Source organism: Lycium barbarum, chromosome 11 (genome assembly GCF_019175385.1).
Source record: "Lycium barbarum isolate Lr01 chromosome 11, ASM1917538v2, whole genome shotgun sequence".
Taxonomy (NCBI): Eukaryota; Viridiplantae; Streptophyta; class Magnoliopsida; order Solanales; family Solanaceae; genus Lycium; species Lycium barbarum.
The window spans coordinates 17,481,727-17,496,520 of NC_083347.1; the positions used below are offsets into that span (position 1 = coordinate 17,481,727).

Sequence of the window (14,794 nt, forward strand, 5' to 3'; positions counted from 1 at the left end):
GGCAAACCTCTGTCTTAAGGCCTAACTTTTGCCTGAATAAGCCAAATTTTATTACGAAACTCTGCCTTGCGATTTTTTTTTTACTAACTCTAGATTCGCACCTAGAGCCTCGAGAATTAGGTGAAGAGTAAAAATTAAAAACCAGTGATTTGAGGCAAAAATTAAAGACCACCTCCGAATAAGGGATATAGTGCAAACTAGGATTTTTTTGGCGCCACAGAGATCTTCGACTTAGATCCAGCTGGTCCATTTAAAGTTTAAGATAGGATCGTTCGTACAAATTCCCTATTTCGGGGTGGTCTTTAATTTTTCTCCCTCAAAGTTGTGGTCTTTAATATTTTCCCTTCAAGCACTTTTCGCGTGGCATAACTATAAATTTGGCTCAACATAATTTAGATTATATCAAGCAAGTTATGTCGGACACGACAAAACTTTAATTCCTAAAGGACTTTGCCCTGCAACACTTTTCGCGCGGCATAACTGTAAATATTTCTTCCCTCCTAATAAAATTTCTACTTACCAAAAAAATAGTGAGCTACGACAATCCACCAATTAAAATGGTTTAGTACCTCTTCTTCCAAGAAAATCCATACAGGTAAAAACTCACTCTTTGCCTTTTTCCTTGTTTATCTTCCATGGTAAACTATAAATTTGAAAACTTACCTGGCATAACCATTAATTATCAATCAGGTATACTACACACACGAGAACATAAATACGAATACCTCTTTTGCTAACCTTTTTCACTATCAGATTATAATTAGATATATCAATTCAAAGAATAGGTAGAAACTTAACTCCACACTTTGAAATCTTTTCAGGTTTTTATTCACTCTGCACTCTAAAATTCACCACAAAACTACCAAAAGTATGTAATAAAATAGAACTAGCGAACCCAACAAACTCAACAGGTGATGCTATGGCTAACCATTAAATGATTTTACACAGCTAAGCATAGGTAATTCGAAATAGTTACTAATGATATACATTGCAAGAAGTAGTTGAAAGTCATCTTCAAGACCTGGAATTCGTAGACTCTGTGGTGCTTTTGGATTGAGATGCTGCACTTGAAGTCTTGCTCTGAGCTTGTGAACTAGTCTGGCTCGATGATGACTCAGTGAAGAAAACTATGTGCTCGTCGTTGTCTGCATAAACTTGAAGAGAACGTGGGAGAGGAGGCAAATTCACCTCTAAAACTCCTTCAAGAATCTGAGCAACCTGACCCATTGAGGGTCTTTGTAATTCATCATCTTGGATGCACCAATACGCGACTTTACATATTCTTGACACCTCCTCAGCATCAGCAGTTCTGTCCAGCCTATAGTCCAATAAGCTAAGGATATCGCCTTCCTCAACTACTACACGTGCAGCCCAACTAGGGAAGAATTTCACTTTCCCATCTTGAGAATTCTCCGAATTTCGCCTCCCTGATACAATTTCCAAAAGCATCATCCCGTAGCTATAAACATCAGCTTTGGCTGTAATGGCCACCCCTGTTATCCATTCCGGTGCAAGATAACCTCTTGTTCCTCTCATAGTTGTAAGAACTCTGCTAAAGTCGCGCCCAACAAGCTTTGCCAGGCCAAAATCTGCTACTTTGGGGCATAATTGTGCATCAAGGAGGATGTTTTCAGGCTTTATGTCACAATGTATAATGCAATCCCTGCACTTTTCATGGAGATAAGTCAATCCTCTAGCTGTCCCCAGCGCCACCTGGTACCTCGTTTTCCAATCCATAACATCTGACTGCTGTTCGGTAAAAAGATGTGAATCCAACGATCCATTTTCCATGTAATCATAAACCAGCAGTTTCTTGTTACCTTCAGAGCAAAATCCACGAAGGCGTACAAGATTAACATGTTGGATTGTCCCGATTGTACTGACCTCTGATCGAAATTGCTTCTCTCCCTGGCTGATGCTATCAAGCCTCTTAACAGCAATAACAGATGAATCAGATAGTTTCCCTTTGAAAACAGAACCAAAGCCTCCACCACCCAACTTCTCCGAGAAGTTTTTAGTCGCGTGTTGCAAGTCTTTGTAACCAAACGCAACCAATGAACCCTCCACGGTTTTCCCACTTCCAACAATATGCCTACGCCTTCTCCGGTAAACAACAAAAGTAAGGCCCAAAACGATCACTACGGCAGCAGCAGACCCCACAGAAACACCAATTGGAATTCCTTTTTTACTCTTGGATTTTGGGATGTCAGATGCAGATAACCTGACATAGATCGATTCGCCCCTACCATCATTTTGTGAGAGTTGCTGCACATTCAAGAGTTCACCATTCCAAATCGAGCATGAACTGCCATAAGCATAAGCAGTGCAATTGCAATTATTCAAACAGGTAGATTCACATTCTGCAGCACTCCCAGCAGCAACAGTTTGAGAATTTTTAGGTACTTTCATCCCGGCATACATCCAAAATCCATCTTTCTTCCCGTTAGCATTGCCACATTGCGACTTCGTTTTCCTCTCACATCCTCCAGAATAATCATTTTGATTCCAATCAGTCTCTGAACTATGCTTGAAACCATCCAAGCAATTACAAAAGGGCAAGCTCTCCCGACAGGTAGCAAATGGCCCACAATAAGCATAAACTTCACATTGTGATCTTGGTTGAGACCAGAACAGATTCCACTGATTTGAAGTATCCAACCATGTGAGTTGCTTAATCTGTCCAGAGACATCCATAATGAATCTTGATATGATAGAATCATCATAAAGTGAATATGTAAAATAGCTTTCATTCTCCTTGACCTCATAGCTAAAATTGTAAATATAGTTGGATCTCATCTCAGGCACCCCGCTGAAAATATGGCCATTCCATGGTCCAGTGTCATAATATTGCTTAGTTCTATTCCACCTTATAATATACTGCTCCTCAGTTGGATCCAGCTCAAGAGAATACAGCCCAGGTGTGGGATCATCCAAACTCTTCCATGAAGTAAGAAGCTGTTTTGTTTTGGTAACAGTGTTGTAAGAAAGTTTAGAACCAGGCAACCAAGTATTGCCAGGGTTATCAAAACTTTGCCAAAGTGGTGGTCCTGAATTAGTCCTATCAGTCAAGATTAAATTACCTTCATCCCGGAGAACTGCTACCACAGAATTTGACTTGCTGGAACTGATATTTGTGGACCAAATTGGAGTTTTAGACCCATTAACAAGTACTAAATTACCATCTAAGATTTTTAACTCAGCAGAGGTTTTATCAGAAACAGGTATTTCCCTGTTTGCAACCCAAACTACAGTTTGTGTACTGACTCTATCGTACCACATGCCTATGTAGTACTTGGAAGACTTACCTGGTTTGAAGAAACCCAACTTAAACTTCCCACCTGAAGAGGTAATTGTTTGGTCTCCAGAAAGAGATTGATTTGTAGAAATAGTGTCAGCTCCATAGGAAAGACGGGTTTTGAGAGAGAAACATAGGTAAAACAAAAAAATGAAGAGAAAAGAACTGTTTTTTATGTCCATTTCTTGCTCAGAGCTTGTGGATAGGACAAAGATATGACGAACAAAGGAGACTTATATTATCATTTTTTGGAAGAAACCATTCATGGGATCTATCTTGAAGAACGGGTCAGTTTGAAAATGGGCAACAAACACTTTCATATATGAAAACAGAACTTTTGGTCTGGCGTCAAGTCAACAGGGCTATCTTAAATTGACATTTTCACCTTTAATCCTTCTGTCTGAAATTCAAAATAACATAGAGAAGTAATTAGAGAATTAATAATTGAATAAAAACAAGAAAGATGTTTAAACAGGAACATGGACTAATTTTTACTAATAAATGACGAAAATAATTTTTTTACATTAATCACTGTGACGTGCTATGGTGAAATTTTTACATAAGAGTCTAAACAAATTTTAATTGTTATATTGTTTAAATTTTAAATACTCAAAATTGACCAGATTTACCTTGCCTAATTCCAATTAGTAGTTATTTGTGGGTCAAAATATTTGGTCAAGCAATTCATATCTTCTATACTAGAACAAGAGAATAACGAGATTCTTGGTGCATCTGCATCATAATTGCAAAATATATAGTCTATGGCAGACATAAAACTATTTTATTGCCGCTCGTGGCTGAAAGCATTATATTGACAAATTTATAAATTTGTGGTACAACAGCAAAGTTCATTTATGACATAGCTGAACTGAACAAATATTTCATCTGGAAAGCGTCAACCATTAAACCATGAATATGTTATTGATGCACAATAGCATGACTTTGTTTTTTCAACTATCAGCAAGTCCTTGCATTTCATTTCACAAAAATTAAATAATGGAAGCAATTACATATAAGGATGTAGTTTAGTGGTCGTAGATTAAGAATGAGTGTTAGGTTTAAATACCAACAGAAACAAAGCATGTGATATTTTCCTATCTATCAATCCTTGATGAATAGAATTATCCGATACCTATGTTGATGAGGGGTAGCATCATGAAATTAATCGAAGTGTGTGCAAACCCAACCGGACATAACGATTATCAAAAAAATTAATAGAAGTATTTCTTTTTCAAATGCGAACTATGAGCAACCCAGGAAGGGGCATGATAGTCATTCTATCAACAAATGGAAAACACAGCTGGAAAAAGTCCTCCCACGTGCTATCTATGAGAAAGAAAAGTCAGTTACCCATTGTAGCAAAAACTTATCAAATGGAGATTATTCAAAGTTGCATATGACAGTCACTTAGTTTAGCTAAATCCGATAATTCCATTGGACTGGTGCATCAATAGATATCACCAGCACCAAATTCTAACATAGCATTAGCCATAATATGATAAGTCACTATCACATTGAATAAGTCTCAGCTACCCACAATAACTCTTAGTGGAGAACAATAAATGCTTACCCAACAGCCTCTAAAATGGATCCAAGTAGGTTTCTCTTACCAAATTATCAGATGCACCAATTTTTTCTCTTAGGACAACGCGCTAGAAATTGAATAATATGTATTTACATAATTGATGTACAAATTAATATTATTAAAAATTTGTACAAGAAAGCTACTGATGGACAATACTTCCACAATTCATTGGCCAACCATCCACATCCTATTTCATATTTCGTGCGAATTGGGCACAGATATGAAGTGGACGATAGGAAACACCATATATTTTAGAAAACGTTAATTTGGATTCAACCATTTTGGTAAGAATCATTTTACCATTTATTTTTGATAACATGTACACATAGTATTACCAACTTTAGAAAGTAAATAATTTCAACTCCCCCACCAAGTCCCAGTGGTGAAGCCAAGACTTTTAGCGAGCGTAATTTTGATCTATATACACAATATTATTTTTTTGTATACACAATGTAATTTCCTGCAAAAGATGTTTAGCATATAATTTTTCGACGAACGACAATTGTTTAATCGATATAGCTAAACCAAGTCCACAAACAAGTTGAGGACTGCTTTTTGATATGCTTATCTTTTACGCATCACTTACCTATAATTGATAGACTCGTAGCGGAGTTAACGCTAAGCTAGAGGATTGGAGACATACCTTGGAGTCTAAAGGATTTAAGCTGAGTAGGACCAAGACAGAGTACTTAGAGTGTAAGTTCAGTGAGACACCTCAGGAGGTTGGCGTGGAAGTTAGGCTTGGTGCTCAGGCCATCCAAAAGAAAAGTAGTTTCAAGTACCTTGGGTCTATCATGCAAGGCAGCGGGGAGATTGACGATGATGTCACACATCGTATTGGGGTAGGGTGGATGAAATGGAGGCTAGCTTCAGGAGTGCTATGTGACAAGAAGGTGCCACCACAACTGAAGGGCAAGTTCTACAGAGTGGTGGTTAGACCGGCTATGTTGTATGGGGCGGAGTGTTGGCCAGTTAAGATCCCTCACGTTCAAAAGATGAAAGTTGTCGAGATGAGAATGTTGAGATGGATGTGTGGGCACACTAGGAGCGACAGGATTAGAAATGAGGCTATTCGGGATAAGGTGGGAGTGGTCTCGGTGGAAGACAAGATGCGGGAAATGCGACTGAGATGGTTTGGGCATGTGAAGAGGAGAGACATAGATGCCCCAGTGCGGAGGTGTGAGAGGTTAGCCATGGATGGTTTCAGAAGAGGTAGGGGTAGGCCAAAGAAATATTGGGGAGAGGTGATTAGACAGGACATGACGCAGTTACAGCTTACCGAGAACATGACCTTAGATAGGAAGGTGTGGAGGACCCACATTAGGGTAGAAGGCTAGTATATAAGTCTCGTTATCTTTCCTTATTAGTAGGCGCATTAGCGCATTATAATTTCTTGTGCTTTGATTTATGTTATTATTTGCTACTTTCTGTACTTTGATTACTCTATTTTATCTGTGCCGCTTTCGTGATTTGCATTTCCATATCGCTTTGAATTCCTTGATTATCCTGTTTTACTGTGTCGCTTGCATTATTTCATTGCAATATCGTTTTAAATCTTTTAACCTTATCTGACCCCCTTTTTATGCTTCTATTGAGCCGAGGGTCTCTCGGAAACAGCCATCCTACCTTGGTAGGAGTAAGGTCTGCGTACATTATACCCTCCCCAGACCCCAAGATGTGGGATTTCACTGGGCTGTTGTTGTTGTTGTTACCTATAATTGATCAAGTATCCTACAGTTTCTGTTACATAGTTAATATACACTAAGCAAATAAGGTAACACAAAATTCGCAATGGACCAGATGAGATTTTAAGTAAGATACATAAATCTAACATTTTAACTTAAAAATAAAGAAGTGAATTCCTACAGGGAAGGACAACTGTATAAGGGAGATAATGAGGTTCAAGCTAAAGGATGCTCAGTAAAAAAGAAGGAAAACTCTACAAGAAATTATATATTTTCTTTAATACTGCTGAAGGTAATCTTACAAAAACTAATAGTAAAATTTTCTTTACTAATCAGTCAAACCAACAAATGTTGACTACAAGATCCTCTATATTTTCCACAAGTACGCTGTAAACTATAAGCAAAGTAATGGGACAACACCAGTCAGGTCAATTCAGTGAGAATGAAAACACACTTTGGAACCTTAAAATACTCTGATTAGGAAGGACTAGAAGCCACAATCCAGAAGCCAAGACTCGGTCAGACATCAAATAGCTGCATCATTTTTTCCCCTTCTTTCTCATCCAAATTTGATACTCAGTCACAAAGTACTATTTCGAAATTAAGTTTACATTATCTTTAAAATATTCATAGTCAGGTGGTATACATTTAAAAAGAACATTAATATGTCTACAGTTATATAACATTTTTATCAACAAATATCATAAAGAAACATTTGTCGCCACCCATGTATTAAAGTAATTTATGCATATCATATTGTCAAACAACAGTTTAGCTTACAGATCTAGACCTTGAACAGTTGAACCAGATAGTTAAGTGCATAAAAAGTATGCTTATCTGTCAGGCAAAAAAGGGTACACTTCAACCCAACTTAAGTATTTAACTCAACTAAAGAATTGTAACTGAACTCCCTTCAAACCTACAGGACTAAATGCCGGCTAAAAAAGTTCATAAAGACGAAACAGGTATAAAATGCTTTGCTATCTGAGAATTCTTATACCTTTCTAGTGGAGAGTCTGGAACCATACTGGGTGGCCATTGGATACACCATTAACTGGAATGATCGGCTAGCGTTTCCTGGAGGTTTGGAACTTCACTGCAAGAGAGTCAGAAACATACAGCAAGAGAGATAGAGAGAGAGAGAGAGAGAGAGGGAGAGAGGGAGAGGGAGAGATGCCGCATTTTATCATCCAGCAAATATATAGTTTCTTTAGCGGTCTAACTTACATTTCATATATGAGACTATGGATCCATGGAATCGTATTGATCTCTCTAGAGAAGAGGACCATCGCCAGTGTTACCAGTCAAGAACCAAAGGAGCTATTTCCTCAATGGATAAAGAGTGCCAAGCGTTTAATCGATGTTCCTTCGCTGCAAAAGGAGTTGCTGATTATATGCATAAATTATCAAAAAGAAATAGAAAGTCACATTCAGATGTGTGAATTATCCTTGAAGCAACCTATCACAAAAAACTATCTGAAGCAAGTAAATTACAGGATATTTTAAGTAACAATACCTTTGAGTGAATGTAGACATTCTTCCGAGTGAATGTAGACATTCTTCCACAGGAACTCTAGACAACAGTAGCAAATTATGCAATCTGATCTTGTATACCAAACTAAATATTTGTAACAGAACTGGTCAGAGTATAATTTGATCTTAAATCTTCTAAGGGTGTTGCATTTGTACAAAAGAATCTACTTCCTGTTAAGAGTGTAATTTAAAATATTAAGATATTCACGTGTCCACAATCTTTGAGAAAAGTTCTACACAAAGTGATATGAGCCATGTGGAGACCAAGTAGGAAACTGAACTCGTGACCTCTTCAATTTTAATAGATGATCCAGAGACATACAAGTTACGATCTAAACTAAGCTCCCTTTTCTGCTCCTACTGACTCAGTGGAAGCAAGTTCAACTTCATTACACACAATGAAATGACTTCAGAACCTGTGCATTTGAAAATAGCTAGTTAAAGCCATCTAGTAGGTTAATCAGGATCTGTGTCAACAATCTTTACTCCTTTTCTCTCTCTTCTCAACAACCTCACCCTACTAACATGAATACCTGCACCAGAAATTTCTCCTTTTCCTCCCTAATTGCATTGTACTGGTGCCCAAAGGGAGATTTCGTGTCAGTGACTCCAATTTTTTCGTATCTTTTACTTTTGAGCCTCTGGCATAAGAGCTCTGATGCTTGTTGGATTCGACAAAGGCTTCCAAAGTGGTAAAGGGGGTCAACATAAGAAGCAGTTGAAGATACAATGCCATTGATATTAATTGGCTTCAGAAACTCAACAAATTTTTGTAACTCCGGAAAGCATGAGTGATCAGAATATAAAACTGTATATATGTACTGATCACATCTCCCTGCAGTTAACGGATCTCCATTTGATGTGGTAATATTTGGTGTGGTAATCTCAATTTGAAATTTCTTTTTTTAAGGATTTTTATTGGTTAAAGTTATTGTTTTTTAATTATTCAAGTGTAAAAAAAAAACCGAGTTAATTGAAAGCTGCAAAATTGCGATTAGCGAGTATTTATTGGTTTAAGTGCACATTTATAGTCTCATGTATATGCGTTTGCCTTATTTTTGCATTTTAAAAAAAATATTTTGTGATATATTTAGGGCTTGTTTGGCCATGAAAATTGTGAGTGTTTGAAAAATATAGTTTTTGTTTTCAAAACAACTGAAAAACTTGAAAAATACACTTTGAGTAAGTTTAAGTGTCTATCTGGTCACCTTATAAGTTTATATCCCTATCTTACAAAACATGCCAAGTTTAAGGGTTCATCTGGGTATTAAAACTGATTTTTCTTTTAAAAAAATTATTTTTAAAACCCGTTTAAAAAAAAAAAAAAAAAACTGAAAATGCGAATTAAAAAACTGAATTTTCTTTTAAAAAAAAAAAATTTAAAGCCCTTTTTAAAAAAAAATTGATTTTTTTTTATTAAACCCATAAGTTTTTTTTTTTTTTTAAAACAAAACTGAAAACATGATTTTTTTTTAAAATATGGAAAGCTTGATTATTATTTTTTAAAATATGGAAAGCTTGATTTTTTTTTTAAAATGTCTTAAAAGATCTTGATTTTCATGATTTCATTTCTTAGGACACTTTTATTTTTCAAATAAAATCCGGAAAAAGTGTTTTTCTTGTCAAAATTTGAAAAAAAACTGATTTTTTATAAAATTTTGGAAAAAATAATTATTTTTGTAAAATGTGGAAAACCCGTTTTTAAAACTAAATTTGGAAAACTACATTTATTTTCATATTTTAAAAAAATACAGATTTTTAAGAAAAAAATTAAGTTTTCCCGTTTTTTATGCTTCTCACTCTCTTTGAGAGAGTGAAACACACTCTCCTTGCCACGTCAACCTTAAGGGGGGTAAAATATTACGATTTTAAATAGTTTAGGAGGGTGATAGAACCAAACATTAGGTAAGGTGTGTCGTAGCAAAAACGCTACTAGGTGATGAGGGTAATGATGCCTTATCCCTTTTTAAAATCTTATGTTCATATTTATGGTTGTAATGTCTTTGCTTTTACTTCAAGATGATAGTTCTCCTTAAAACTTTAATAGAACTTCATTCGTGAGGTTGTTGTTGCTGTCCCCTTTTTGTTTTAAGTGTCATACCCTATTTTAACCGGAGTTAAAGTAGAGTACAACATATTGGTGATTCCTATTTTTTGTTTATTTTAAGGAATTCATTAAAGTTGAGGAGTCGCCACCTAATTATTTATGGTGAATTAGGACACCTAAAGTTTATTACAGTTATTTTTAAAGTTAACTCCGTTTTAAAAGTCTGCAAAACCAAATGATTCTAGGTAAGGGTTCAATTAGTCTAAAGGGAAGGTATTAGGCATCTTTTAAGACCCATTAACAATGGTTAACCGACCGGACTTATGTTATTTAATTAAAGCTAAAAATGTAGATGTAATATTTAAATATTTAAGAAAATATCTTATAAGTATTGCTAAAGTTATAGAAATCGAATGCTTTTTAAAATAAAACTTGTAAAATAATAGTTGCGTAAAAGAGTTTAGTTACAAATAAACTAAAAGAAACAGGATGTGTAACGTTTATATGTATTTGGAGAAAATGACTAACAAATTTAAAAGAGTCATTTAATAAAATTTTAAAAGTTTTATAGAAAGACTATTAGTTCAACGTATATTGTGCGAAGGTTGTTTTAAACAAATATGTATTTCAAGTGTTGGAAAGGAACTAAATTGGAAAAGTTATCCGTTGAAACTAGTTTGCCTTTTATTTCTTAGAATAAGCTAACGTTAGTGTAAAATTTGTGACGTTTTAAACTTCTAAGATCATAAATTATGATTCCTTTAGCCAAAATATGTAGTCATGCTATTTTGAAAATCAATTATTCTAAAACTAAATATTATAGATACTATAAATAATTTTAACATAAAAGGGAAATGAAACCCATGGAGCTAATTGTTAGTTTCTCTTTGAATTAACCACCCATTACCAAAACTAAAACCCACTAATTTATTAAAGTTCATCTAAATTAAACAAACAAAAGTGTTAGTCGCACAACACAAATTAAATGCACGAAAATAAAATAAAAATAAACTAGAGGAGCAAATAAGTTAAATGAGCTCAGCCCATTTTGAAGGGCTGCTGCCGCGTTACTGTTGCTATTGGGCTTCGGCCCAGAATCAGTTTTATATACTGCTGCTGAATGTTGTTCCTGTCTATTGGGCTTTGGCCCAGAAATTTGTTTTTCTATTTTTTTGGCTGCGGACAGGGTTGACTCGAGAAGAGGAATTGCGTTGGGCTTTTAGCCCTACACCGAATACGGAGGAGGATGAGTCTCTCGGACTCGTACGCGGAGGTCATGCATAAAAAGAAAAGAAAAGGATTAGCATATAATCAATAAATAAGGCTAAACAATGTATAATGTAAATTTAGGACGGGCCAGTGGACTATGGATATTCCGTGTATATTTAAGTATACTTTGTATATATACATTCAAACACAACATACTTACAATGCTCAGACACTTATGAATTTAAAACAAGATAATGACCCCTTTTTATTTTATTTTAGAAGCTATATGCTTAAAAGAATATCGCTATCAACGAGGCAAATTCCACACTTGGATAGGGACCATGAATCTTAATGGTCCAGTACAATCCCCGGCATCCCTTTTGACTGGATTTTTAACATTTCCAGCTTGACCAGACACCAAACGAAAAGACAATGGGAGCAAGCTCTACTAACTAATAGTGCAGCCACTGTAGTAACCAATTTAGGAACCAAACAGATCTGTTACTCAATGAGGGCACGAAAAAAAAAACCCAACTCTTTTAGCCCAAAATTGACTCCTGAATATAAGCGGCTACAGTGTAAACTAATTTCTAAGTAAAGACACAAAACAAAGGATTACTAGCATTTGATCACATTAGAACAACCAAGTTATTAAATCTTCAAAATTCATAAAACATCATCAAAGCATTCACTGGAATTCTCCTTAGACTCTTAACTTAACTGGGTTCCTAACTAAACACATGTTAAATCTTGTATTTCTATATGTTAAACCCAATTTTGAAGAAAGCAACACCTAAACAGACAAAACTAATTCGTTTCTATAAAGGCCCATTTTAAACAGTCTTGGTTTCAATATGAAATAATAGCTATAGCATGAGCTTAAATGTGCACACAAGAACACATATTGGCAGCATTTCGATTACAGGGATAATTTCTAAAGTTTGAGATAAATAATATGAACGATCACCAGCCCACACACAAAGGAAAAAAGGAAAGGCATTGAATCATGGATCAAAGCTTAAAAGAAGTGGATAGGATGGATTGCAAAACTTTGTATCGACAATTAAAACACAAACTTAACATGGAAAATTTGGAGTCTGAGCACATGACAGAGCAGTAAAGGGAAGTTCTAACACAACAGCTATCCAAAAAGATCAATCACAGGGTCACGCTTAACAGGCTTGAACTTTAATAACTGCATATCAAGGTTATTCGACACCTAGAATTTAAATAACAACCGATCGTGAAAACACCGAACTAAAAAAAACGTAAGATCGATTTATACACTAAACTCATACAATATCCAAGGTAGAATTAAACTATCCATGAAATAAAACCAGCTAGTTTTTGACTTAAAACAAGCTAAAACAGAACTAGCAAATAAACATGGCAAAGCAAACAAACTGAAAGCATCGAGTAATTCTTATTAATTTATAACTAAACTAAATCTCAAAGCAAACAAAACAAACTCAACCTTATGCAAGAAAGAATTCTTGCGCTTCAAATAAATTTATCAATCAACTGACTAATAACTTTACTGACTAGTAACAACGATCTGAAGACAGTACTAAAAAGTATGCGGGAAGAGATTCGAAGATATGATTCAAATAGAACCTAGTCTATACTTTGCGTTAGTCCTCTTAAACTAGTTCATTTTTTGGACAAACAAAAGGGTAACGAAAGCTGTAATGGGCTCATATTTCGCAAGTTCGATGAAAAGAGAAATAAGCTCAATAACGGCACAACGACATAAAATCGAAACAAAACTATAACTAACTCCTATTCCGATTGAGATTAGACGACTAAACCTTAACTAACATTCTGAAATCTATATAAAACGAACTAAAATATTAAACACAAAGGACAGAACTGAAGCAAAAAGAGATGGAGAGTTATTGACCTTTTGTTGGTGCAGTGAATGAGGGCGTCGAGGTCTCGAATTTACTCTCGTTATGAACCGATTCAAAACTCGACTCGAAAATAAAAATGATTTTGTCGTAGTTAAAGTTCTTTTGTCGAACAACGAGGAAAGTTAATCGAGTTGTGAGACTTTAACCTTTCGTCACAAATCTCAGATTTCAACAAAAGTGTTTTTCCGATTTGAAGGGTTTAAGACCAGATTAAAAAGAAGAGATTTTGTAACAAAATACTCGTGTATTCTAAATCCGTCCCTCAAATACTGAATCCGTTTTCTCAAAAATCATAAAAATCCCTCAAAATACTGAAAAAATCCCCCCTTCATACTGAATCATTCTTTTTTATTTACAGAGTGAGGATGAAGATGAGCGTATGAGAGAGAGGAGCGGCGTGGGGAACAAGGGGAAGTGGAGAGGAACGTGAGGCGTGGGGGGACAACAGTGAGTGGAGGGAGCGTGGGAGAGAGAAGGGATTGAGGAGAAAGAGAGAAAGGAAAGGGAGAGTGAAGGGTTTTAGGTTTAGGAAAATAAAAATTGGGCTGGGTCGGGTAGATGGAATGGGCTGGATCAGGTGAATTGTTTGGGCCAGACGGGTGAGTATGGATAATGGGCTGAATTGTTTTGGGTAGGGGAATAACGTGGGCTGATTATTTGGGCTGGTGTTGTGGATAATGGACTGGTTGAATTAATTAGAATCTGGGCTAATAATTTAGCTGAAAATGTTGATCCTCTATTTAATTATTATTGGGCTTCTAATTTAATAACTAGTACAATATATACTAGGTGAAGACAATTAATAATTAATATGTAGAAAAAAAAAGATTTAACAAAGTGTTGTCTTGTAATTAGATAGTAAAAGTAGCGAAAATAATAGTAGTGAAAATAAAGTATTTAGCTCGTCAGTAAATTTAGACGCCCGAGTGAATAAAATTAAATAAAGGAGGGACAAAATTGGGTGTCAACATGAAGTACTGATAATAATTTTTAATATTACGATATTAGAAAAAAATACTTCGTAAATTGAATGAGATTTTCACGACCGCGTGGAGCGCGGGAAAATTCACTAATTATATGAATACTTTGAGACACCCAAATAGAAGTGTCATCACGGCAAGTGAGTATTCTTGTCATATAAGTGAAGAGAAAAGTCCCAAAAAGGGGTTTTTTGGGGGGCCTTTTACACATTTAGCCGCTCGACTCAAAATAATTACAATTGCTAGCCAATATACAAAAAAAGATACATTTATTAATTATGTATATGTATACATTTTTTTGTATATTATTATTAATATACAATAAATATACATTTGTTTACTACCTTCTTCCCATAATACGTGTCACCTTAGCAAAAAAAAAATTGTACTATAATAAGTATCACCTTAGGAAATCAAGACATAAATTGATTAGTTTTTTTCAATTCTACCCTTAGACAAAAGTGACAAGTTGAAGTAACATCTAAATGATGATTGAAAAAGTCACATAGTAACTTGGTATTGTTGAATTTTTAATGTCAAAAGGTTCAAT

At 35.3% G+C, this 14,794-nt stretch overlaps 1 protein-coding gene across 1 annotated transcript; it reads right to left on the reverse strand.

The window, feature by feature from the left end:
* Positions 1 to 805: 805 nt before the first annotated feature.
* Positions 806 to 3,622, reverse strand: LOC132616859 (G-type lectin S-receptor-like serine/threonine-protein kinase At2g19130). Its single transcript, XM_060331608.1, has one exon. The coding sequence runs from the start codon at positions 3,475 to 3,477 to the stop codon at positions 1,015 to 1,017; it is 2,463 nt and encodes an 820-aa protein (XP_060187591.1). The 5' UTR covers positions 3,478 to 3,622; the 3' UTR covers positions 806 to 1,014.
* Positions 3,623 to 14,794: the final 11,172 nt, after the last annotated feature.

What these genes read in the sequence shown, in the direction of transcription:
- LOC132616859 (XM_060331608.1), bottom strand. Translation starts at nt 3,477, where the DNA reads ATGGACATAAAAAACAGTTCTTTTCTCTTCATTTTTTTGTTTTACCTA.